The sequence below is a fragment of the Pelophylax lessonae genome, assembly GCF_965119305.1.
Source record: "Pelophylax lessonae genome assembly, chromosome: 4".
Classification (NCBI taxonomy): domain Eukaryota; kingdom Metazoa; phylum Chordata; class Amphibia; order Anura; family Ranidae; genus Pelophylax; species Pelophylax lessonae.
Window position 1 is genome coordinate 114,935,985 of NC_138771.1, and position 11,630 is coordinate 114,947,614.

Here is an 11,630-nt window from a genome sequence, read left to right on the forward strand (position 1 = left end):
AACTTCGTAATGGAAAAAGATTTCATTTGTGCCCAAAGTTTAATGTTCTAAAATTGTGTAATTAGACACATCATTTAGCTGTGCTTCTGAAATAAAAAAAATAAATCACACACAGTTATTATAGCTAATCAGATTGACTAATATACTTTAGATTGTAAGCTCTAACGAGCAAGGCCCTCTGATTCCTCTAGTATTGAATTATAATCGTATTGTACTCTTTGATTTATTTTGTAAAGTGATGTGCAAACTGTTGGTGCTATATAAATCCAGTGTTAAAATAATAATAATAATAATAATAATAATAATAATAATAATAATAAATAATAACAATATTGTGTTCCACAATGAGTTAATGGAAATAAATGTATGGAATTCACACAGAGCATAGTATGAACAAAATAGATAAGCACGTTACCATCAGTGATTGATCAGTAAATCCAGAGGTATAAAATACTGAAATTATAAACAAATTCACATTTTTTCTCTAATGCTGAGCTTTCTATACCCCCTCCTACCTCCCAAGCTTGCCTATTGGCCAGTAAGCTTATAAATATCATTGACTGACCAATAACCAGGCTCAGGAATTGAATTTTTCCTGTACGATTTTTACTGTACAATTAAAATTTTTCTGGAAAATTTTAGATTTGCATACTACATATTCCTTTATATCTGAATCAATTGACCATTTTGCATATTTCACTAAAATTAAGATTATGTATTTTTATTATTTTTATTATTTCAGGTTATGTATTTTTATTATTTTTATTATTTCAGGTACTTATATAGCGCAGTCAATTTACGCAGTGCTTTACATATACATTGTACATTCACATCAGTCCCTACCCTCAGTGAGCTTACAATCTAAGGTCCCTAACTCACTTTCATAAATATATACATCATAGGTTTGTACCATATTTTATATAATAAGTAATTGTGAGTAACTGAAAAAATGTGATGATTTGTGTCCCTTATCCTTATGTCTGTCACCATAGTAAATGACTTACAGAGAACACAACACAAATTCATGTATTGTACTTACAGGTCTCTTCAATAATGAGCAGTGGTAATGCAGAAAGAACAGTAATCAATACCAACCAATCAGAATTCATGTTTTTTTTTTTTTTTTTTTTTTATTTACTGATCTGAATATAATAGACTAAAACCTGGCTGCTAGGGGTTGCAGAACTTTGCATTTCACTGCCATTTAATGGCAGATCTGCAACACCAACCTACCAACCTGTTAAAGGTTAGAAAAATATGGAATTTAATATCAGTAACCTTGGTGAACTGCAGGTGAGCTACTTTTATGTAATACATGATGATCTGTGCATAAATCAAACATGTCTATTCTTACTAAGACTCTAAATATTCTAACAGACTTCCCTATTGTAGAAATGCACGAATGTCTCTTTGACAGATTTCAGTAGTAGACAAAATAATGCAGATAGAAAGCAGGAAACACCAACGCATATAAAGTATAGTAGCAGAAGAATAGAACAACATCACAAATATGTATGGCGTGCTGTCACTGCAGGATACTTAAACACAGAAAGCAGATATTGAAGCTAATAAAAACTGTTAAAAGTATTGCTTAAAAAACTATTTAAATTAATATATTTTAATATATTCTATGCACATATTAATATTTTCAACTACACTAGATATATCAATAGTCCACTTTTAGTATCATAGCTATTATTGTTTAGTTAAAAAAATGAAAAATGAAAAGTATGTGAAATATATATATATATACACAGTGTATATATATATATATATATATATATATATATACACACACACAATAAAGTTACCTTTTGCATATGAGTCCAGAAGCTTGATATATAGAGAAATGGCTAGTTATTGAGAGAACTGAGAGATTATACTCAGCAGCAAAGCCCCATTTAAATGAAAGCAAAGTAGCTTCTCTCCGCAATGTGGTATATTTGTTAAATAGTGTTGTGCAACAAAGGGTTTGGTCTGTGTTCCTAGTTCCCATAGGCAGCAAAATCACTTTGGTAAACTCAAAAACCTTCAACTACAACAAAAGGCACCCATCCCCAAGCCCAATTCTATCAGCGTTCTTTTCATTGCCAATAAGCAAGAGGGAGCACAAGTAAGTTCATCAAATATAATCTAGGACTTAACTAGAAATGTGTGGGGGATACTTTCAAGTTGAGAAATCTGGTTTGGATCTGTGTATTGTTTGAAGCCTAGGAAACCCTAAGAAGCTGCTTAACATCTAGTCCCCATCTCTATATTGTAAATATTAACATGGCTTGAAAGAAGGGCTAGTTTATTTTTGGGGTTAGAATTAGAGGGTAGGTCCTGGTTTCTCTGTGTGCTCACACCTGCATTCAAACCATACGGGATCAAAACCAATATTGTGTTAGTCACTTTTATCCCTCTCTCCTTTGGCCATCTGAACAGACTGCATGCTACTGAAATGAATTGTGGATTTATTGCAGGGAAATTAGCATAAATTATTACCAAACCTGTAAACGTGTGGGGTCCTGCTTTTGGGGAAAACAGAAGTCTATTGCTATCCTTTCATGCAGAAAGCTAAGCTTTACACATCATGATGGAAAGACTGAATAGCTGTGGTTGGAAGAAGATTCCCATTTGCTTAGCACATTGATATAATTGACTTATGTGTATTTTATGCTGTTTTCCCAACAACGGTTCAATCTTTCTATTCAAATGAGACTCTAGAAAGCCCTCTTTTTATATTTGTATTGCATTCCATCACAAAGAGATGTGTTCGCTTTAAAAGACACCCAGTACACACATTTAAAAATTCTATTCATTCCTATTATTAACAGCAACAAGCCACAGTGAAACACATTTTCCAATACACATCACCAGGTTTTGACTATTTCAAGGAAATTGGTGGTGTAGTTACACCCAATACTCTAGAAACTATTCCTGGTGTTAATAAATGTACTTAAAAAAATTGGGCTATATTCACAATTTATGGAAACAAGCTTTTTTTTCTACTAACATATTAAAAAATGATTACAGTACTATATTGTGAATGTAAAACACAAGCACTATATCACATAACATAAAATTAGAAGCATTAAATGAGTTTTAAAAAGTAAACTTGAAACAGACACAGTATTACCAATTTTGTTTAAACAGAGATACAACAGTCGGCAATGAACGCATTAAACAAATATTGTACTATACATGCATACATTTCTATTCTATTAAATACATATATTTTTCCTGAATGAAAAAAAAAATGTTTCTTATAAATATGAACAAAACAATTATATACAAAAATAATCTAATTTTATTAGTATACCAAATACATATGCTTATTTTTATTTTAAAAATTGTGCAAGTTTGTAAATAATCGTTGAAAAAAATAATAGGTTGCTATTCTTTTTAACTGTATCACTGTAATCATGATCTGATTTCTAAATGATTATGATTACTTAAAAAAAAATTGTTAATCATGGAAAATGTACGGTTAAAGAAGGGTACAATCAACAAGTCAATATTAACTTATGTCCTTGATTTACTCCACTAACATTAACAATATCAATAAATAAAAAAAATGTATTAATCTATCCATAATAGTTAGAAGCCCTAATTATATGCACAGCTAATTAATTTTAATCTTTCTGATTTACTATTTTCTTTTATTCATCCCCAAACGACTGTCAGCAAATAATTGTTTATAAAAATAACTTTTTAACTATTTTCTGTTTTAGGAGGGTAGAACAAAATATCAGGGCCCTATTGGTAATGCAGATACAAGCATACAGGTCAGTATTTCTGCAAATGAATTATTTTCTTTTACCTGAATTTAGGAGGTCATATTATGCTAGTGCTCAAGTGCTTCTGTTAATATTGGAAAACGTGATTCTGCATTTCAAGTGACTAATCTGAATCACAGAAGCTATTTCAATATTAATGAAATTGTTTAATCTCCTAAATTCATCGTGTTTAAGTAACGATTTGGTGATTTACTGACCAGCAAGGAAAACTGTCAATAATGTTTTTGCTTGTCCCAACACATCTTTTGTTCATCTACATCTAAATGTACAAAGCCCTCTGGGGTTAAAGATACCTCATTTGAAAGGTAATTTACGCCCAGTTAACATACTGGGAGCAATAAACTATTAAGTCACATAGGTGAACTGCTATATAGAATTGACTGTCAAAAGATTAAAGAAAACATCCTTAGTTTGAACTGGTATTACAAGTAATGATAAACAGACACCAAAATAATAATCATTTTTATTTCTAGTAAATAGCCACATGTCAGTTTTCAGGAAACCTAATAAAAATGTATAGAAAAATTAACAGGAACATTTCTAGTAAAAATATTAATAAATGAGAATAATATTGGGTTCTGAACACAAACTAAAAAAATTGCGCACAAATTATAAAACATAAAACTGTAAGATATAAATTGTAAAAAATTACTTTTTCATTTTTTTCCCTTAATTATTATGAAGCATAAACATTTTGTTTTCTTTGAGAATTTCTACCGTTAATTCAAATGTTTTATGATTGAAGAACTGTAAATAGGACTTAGTATTTTACACCTAATAATCATGATGTTAGATTTTATTCGTTTCAACATGTAAAAATATGTTCTTATTAAAAATGGCCTATGCTTATTAACAAAGTGTGTTTTTTTAAACTATTAATAACTAAAATAATTTTTTGAAGTAATATCAATACAAAAAGTAATCTTTCAAGAGATGACAAAATCTATTACGTCAAGCATGCATATATGCAGTTTTGTAAGACTTCAGTCACTACTGCTATTGCATATGTGTTATGTATTATATTAAAAACATACTATATATTTTGACTTTTTAACAATATAGGTTTTAAATGTTGTATATTTGTATATGTACTGACTTTAAATGCCCCATATAGACATGTTTGTGTGTTTGTTAAATATATTATGTTTAGTTAGTTAGCAAACATGTTGCGATGTTTTTTGAAATATAAAGCTATTAATAAGTAACAATATTTACCTTTTTTCTATTACAATCCTATGATTTTTTGGATTTGAAGAAAAGGATAGGAACTGCACCTGATGGAGATCCATAAACCTACTGACAACTTATAACAGGAACAACAGGAAATGCGAGATTCAGATGATTAATACCATGATAATCACCTGCTCGTTCCCTGTGAAGCAGAAGACTCAGAGTGTCGTACTGTAAGGAAAAGGGAGGGTTATTTGAGGCTAAAACTACAAAGAGACAATGACAATTGCAATATAGGAAGCTCACATTCACATCATATTTCAAGTAAGGTTAACTTTTTGAAGTTTTATCCCCTATATGGATCAGTAATACTTTGTTATAGTTATTTTTCATCCAGGACATGTTTCCTTGTTTCTCTGTTGAGGATATATGTACTTACAAATAGTATGGCTGAGGAGAAGTGATAAAGATGCATCCTAAAGCTTTAACATCTGGCTGTTTATCGGCTGTTTAAGTATAGAGTACAAGGTTATTATGTGCCTGAATGACTGGAGATTATTAGTGCCATCCCTGGGGATTTAGAATAGGGCTGCATTAGAATCTAATGAATTGCTCTTATACCATTCATTGCATACCTTTTTTCTGTATTAATCCATTGATGTTTATTTGTGACTTGTTAGTTTGTGTTACTAACACATTGCATATACTCTCCCTGCTGATCAGCAGTTCTTTGCTTGGGTACACAAGATCTGTCTACATTACCAATCGCTTCAAGTTAACACTGTAGTGAAACTGTTAAAAAAGAAACACTGGCAATAATACACATTACATTGATAGCCATATAATACAATTTACTGTTGAAAATACTGATTCATATAATAATTAAACACGTGTTTTGCTAAGCAAGCCATTTTTTATAGGAATTATAGACTTGTTGACTAGAACACAATAAACAAATCTTTGTACATTTCTATTAACATTAATTCCATTGTAATCTAAAAGTGTGTAAGCAAAATAATACACGTATATACAATGTGTTAAAAAAAATTTATTTTTGCAAAATGCACAATAATGCTCTGATTTCCTTAGTACATCTTTTAAAATATACATCTGTAAAGTTGAAAAATGAGAAGGCAATAAAGTTTGCATATACAGTTGATATGCTACAAGAAATTATATGTGTCTATCTATCTATCTATCTATCTATCTATCTATCTATCTATCTATCTATCTATCTATCTATCTATCTATCTATCTATCTATCTATCTATCTATCTATCTATCTATCTATCTATCTATCTATCTATCTATCTATCTATCTATCTATCTATCTATCTATCATCTGTCATAATATATGTATTTATTCACATGCACTCTCAAATCAAAGACTAGAAGCACATACATGGGACACAGTTCTGTTGTTGAACCGGAAGCAACTATGGCTTTAAAGACAGAAACAGAATCTGAAGTTGCACTTATACTCAACAAAGTAATAACAAATATATTGACCTAATTCTGCATATATTTCTATGTTTCTATACAGTGTTTATTCTAACAATAAACTAATTTCACCTAGATAGTATAACAGCATAATACATACTGCATTATTTTTTGCCTAGCTTAAGAAAAAGTGACCTCCCCCTCCTGTTAAAAGTAAAAGCGCTGCCTTAAGTTAGCTAACAATACAAATCAGATAACAATATAGAACAAACAGAATACCACAGCCAAGCAATTTCCATGTCAAACATCCCACTGCTCAGTAGCTCCATTTGTAAGTGTGAATTGCAGACTAAGCTCCCTGCAATGCACACAGGAAGGTTGGTGCATACCTTCACACACACTGTTACTGGGTGCCATCACACTTCAATTCCGGTTGCTGAGCCTTTTCACCCCTTGCCTTGTCTTCAAATGGAAATTATTTCTATTGGCCCAAGGTGTCCATGTAAATAGGTGTAAATGAAACCAGATTATGCCTTTCTTTCCCCCACGCCCCCTCCTCTCTACTCTCCCTCTTCTCTGCTCCCTCCCTCCTCCTCCCAAGGCGATTGTCATATGATAGCAAAGAAGTGGCACATTAATGAAGCGCCTCTACAGGGGTCTTTTCTGTTCATGTCACCACATAAAACTATCAGATGGTTTGAGGAAGGACATGGACACAACTACTTAGCTTATCTCCCACCCAGTGAAGGAGAACTACTTTCTCCTGCTCCTATTCAACTGCTGCTCAGAAAAGGAGCTTATTTCTAATGCTAAAGACAAGATCGGAGTTTATCCAAGAAGGGACCAGTCTGGCAACGGATTGAATTAAGACCTGCAGCATCAGAAAAAAGGCTTCAGAATTACTTTTTCTGCACCACATTGAAAAAACTCTCCGAACGTGTTACAGATGCAGAGTATCAACTTGTGAAAAGTTTAAGGTATGACTTGCATTTTATGCTGAACTTGTTTTTTTTTTTTTTCTGTTGTGTAGTTTACTAAACAAACTTGTAACTTACAGTACATGCAAAATTATATTTAAGCTAGCTCATTTTAAAGCATGTATAAAACTTAAATTAGACATTTGTTTATCCTGTTGCAGAGTAGCTTACTTTAACACCTTTCCCTTTCTACATACAGGTTGCCTCTGAGTATAGTGACAATGCCTCGACCAGGGAGAAATACATACAGTGACCAGAAGCCCCCTTACTCATATATCTCGCTTACAGCTATGGCAATTCAGAGCTCTCAAGAGAAGATGCTACCCCTCAGTGAGATCTACAAATTCATCATGGATAGATTTCCTTATTACAGAGAGAATACCCAAAGATGGCAGAACTCTCTGAGACATAACTTATCTTTCAATGACTGTTTCATCAAGATACCAAGGAGACCTGATCAGCCTGGTAAAGGCAGCTTCTGGGCACTTCATCCCAGCTGTGGTGATATGTTTGAAAATGGCAGTTTTCTGAGACGTAGAAAGAGGTTCAAAGTGATGAAATCGGACCACCTGGCCCCTACTAAACCATCAGATGCAGCACAGTACCTGCAACAGCAAGCAAAGCTTAGACTAAGTGCTCTGGCTGCCTCGGGTACCCACTTGCCACAGATGTCAACTTACAACCTTGGGGTCTCTCAAACATCCAGTTTCAAACATCCTTTTGCCATTGAAAATATCATTGCTAGAGAGTACAAAATGCCAGGTGGACTTGCATTTTCTACAATGCAGCCAATGTCAGCTGCATATCCGCTTCATAACCAATTGACTACAGTTGGCAGTTCCATTGGCACAGGTTGGCCTCACATGTACAGCTCCAGTATGATAGACACTACCACCCCTATATCAATGGGCAACGGTGATTACAGTGTGAGTGCATATGGGGTGCCAATCAAGCCACTTTGCCATGGAGGACAAACTTTACCTGCTATCCCAGTACCTATTAAGCCTACTCCTACAGCTGTGCCAGGGCTTCCAGCACTCCCAACCCACATCCCAGCTATTCTGTCGAACTCTTCTCCATCCCTGAGTCCAACATCTCCTCAAACAGCAACCAGCCAAAGCAGCCCAGCCACCCCTAGTGAAACTCTCACTAGCCCTTCTACTGCTTTGCTTTCTGTGGCTGTACACTGACCTATTGGACTAAAAAAAAAAACAAAAAAAAAAACCACTCTAAAGTTTACTTACCTTAATTATCTCCTAAATGAAAAAAAAATGTCATTTCAAGATGAGTTTATTATTTCATGTTAACTGTTCAGTTGTTTATCCAGTGTGGATTTTTATCACGTATACATCCTCATACACTTGAATCCATTTTGCTGCATAGCAGAGCTTTTATTTTAAATAAGTTTGGACATCTTTTTTTAAACATCTTTTTTTAAAAAAAAAAGGCAGGCATTTTCAGGTAGCAAGTTTCAATAGCACATAAAAAATAAAAAGACATGGGTTAGTATCATCCAGGGATTGTATTTTTTTATAGTTTCCTTAAACTTTGGAATTAAAATACTTTACTTTAACATGAGCCCTAATTTCTAGAGAATGTGCTCTTATGCAGAATGTGCAAAGTTTTTTTTTTTTTTTAATACTTTGCTCGTACTTGCAGTTTAATCTCTACACTCAGAAAGGTGTTAAGTTATGTTGGAAATTGTACAACAACTTTGTGTCAGCATAATAGAAGTCATTAGATTTGAAAATGCTCACGTAAAAGATAATGCAGTTGTAGACAATATCTGAACATAATCATAGTATGAATAAACAAATATGCTGTTTAGAAAAACACTGCCCTACTGTAAATATTACATTTCTGAACTTAAAAAAAAAGCTATACTTATTGGCTGCCAATAGTATTATTTGAAAGGCACTGGATAATCAGTACACAACACTGGATTTAAAATACATATCTATTTATTTGATTCTTTTAAATGGGGGATCACAAAATGCGCTGTCAAGTTTGATAAACAATTTGACTAATATTTTTAAAGAACCTTCCAGAATGTGCAGTAAGGAGGGAAATGTAAATGTAATATGTGAATAAGAATGAATATAAATTGTGTATAATGCACTTTGAACTGACGCAATCTAGTTTTCACTGAGGCAATTTGCTAAGGTTTACAAATTCAAAAACACTGTTGCTCTTTGGTGAATTTAATTTAATTACAAATAGTCCTACTGTCATCTAAACTGTGAAGAAATGGTCACACTATTTCCTTGTTGTACAGAAGGCATGACATTTGCATATTTTGATGTTATTATTCACAGCATGTGTGTATGTCAGACTACAAGAAAAAAATATGTGTCTGCGTTAAATTATGAACCTAGTCGTCCAAATAATATTTTCTCATTAAAATGTTAATTCTGTATGATCTTGTGTCTTTTCCTTTTTTCAGTTGCTGCTTTTTTATGTTTTATTTTATATAATATATATATATATATATATATATATATATATATATATATATATATATATATGCATATACATTGTCTGTGCTATCATTCATATAATATTTATATACACTATACATTCAAAAAAGTACAATAGGTGATTTATTTACCTATGTTATATGACTGAAAATAAACAGACCTGTTTATAAGAGACCTGTCAGTATATTTTTACAAATTGTATAATACAGAAAGCAGCTGTCATGGAAAAATAGTGCCAACAATTTACCAATGGTAGTATGCTAGCCTCTTAGAAGTGCCTGTTGAAATGATGCAAGAGCAGAAGAGAAACATAGATATTATATAACATTTTAAAACATAGCACAGTAAAAGAATAAATTATTGAGTTCAGGTAAATATTCTAGAGATCATGATTTTCACAATATTACTTTTCTCACACACACACACACACACATATATATATAAATACTCTCTCTCTAAGTATATATATATATATATATATATATATATAGTGTCTTATTTATTTACCTCCTTATGTACTTTCAAAATAAAAAGCAGGGGGTATCTCCTTTCAGTTTACTGACCTGATTTGTATACGAAGACAAACTTGTCTTCAAATTTATTATCATCATCATCACTATTATTATTTTATTATTTTAAATGTATGCCTAAAGATTTAAACTCACACAGGAAAATTGGGAATATAATACTTATTATAATGGATGCACATTACCAAACATTTGAGGGTGGTGGAACTCAGGATATAAGGATATTAATCTTCTTTAGTGAATTCAATAAAAACATTTATAACATGGAGGATTATAGAGAATTTGCAAAGGCAACAAATCACTGTCTGTCTTTCTATTTAAGGGAGTACTGCATTAAGTGAGCTGCTGCTGTAATTAAATGATTAACATAAAATAAAGATAAAATAGATCTTTTCAGAAAACTGTTCTAAAAGTGGCTGTGGAAAAAAAAAATACTGGACAATTTGAATACACAACTCAAACAAATCCATTGTTTACCACTTTCAAAATAGTAACATCTTCCTAAAACAGAAATGTGCGCTGCATCAAGTTCACTTTGCCTTGACATCTACCATACATTTTTCAGTAAAGGCAAATTTCAACACATGTTAAGACCAGTTAATTGAAAGTGAAAATGTGTGAAAAAAGTAAAGACGCTGTTGTTCGCTTTTAAAATTCTTTAATTTCAAGCTTATCAACGAGTAAGCAGGTTGATGACTGAATGAATCAACAGCTTTGTTTTACTTAATCCCAATTAATGGCTCAAGTTCAAAGTCAACAAACACAGTTAGAAATGGCAAAAAAAAAAAAAAAAATAACCTAGTTTTAAAAGTATTATCAGGAAGTTGATATACTTGAATAAGCTAATATTTATAACACACACATATATATATATATATATATATATATATATATATATATATATATATACAGTATACTGTATTTATAAAAAACACAACTACGCACACATACAAAACACCATAGTCACCCATGCACCTACATGCATCTACAATATACTTTTATTTACAATGTGTGCCCCTATGTATACACTGTTCATACATTTATTATTTATATATATATATATATATATATATTTATATATATATAATTAATAGTATTATACAGGATATATATATATATATATATATATATATATATACATATATATATATATTTTTTTTTAAGTTCAAGCAAGTTTGTCACCTTGGCATAAAATGTCAAATCGAGCAAGCAGCCAAACATATAAAATAAAGTGAGTATACCAAATGTCAGCCTTTC

At 31.7% G+C, this 11,630-nt stretch overlaps 1 protein-coding gene across 1 annotated transcript; it reads left to right on the forward strand.

Annotated features, from left to right (window-relative positions):
* The first annotated feature begins 6,997 nt into the window (after positions 1-6,997).
* FOXB1 (forkhead box B1) lies at positions 6,998-8,802 on the forward strand. Its single transcript, XM_082256387.1, has 2 exons — positions 6,998-7,369; positions 7,569-8,802. Exon 2 carries the CDS (start codon positions 7,591-7,593, stop codon positions 8,557-8,559), a length of 969 nt encoding a protein of 322 aa, XP_082112513.1. The 5' UTR covers positions 6,998-7,369; positions 7,569-7,590; the 3' UTR covers positions 8,560-8,802.
* Positions 8,803-11,630: the final 2,828 nt, after the last annotated feature.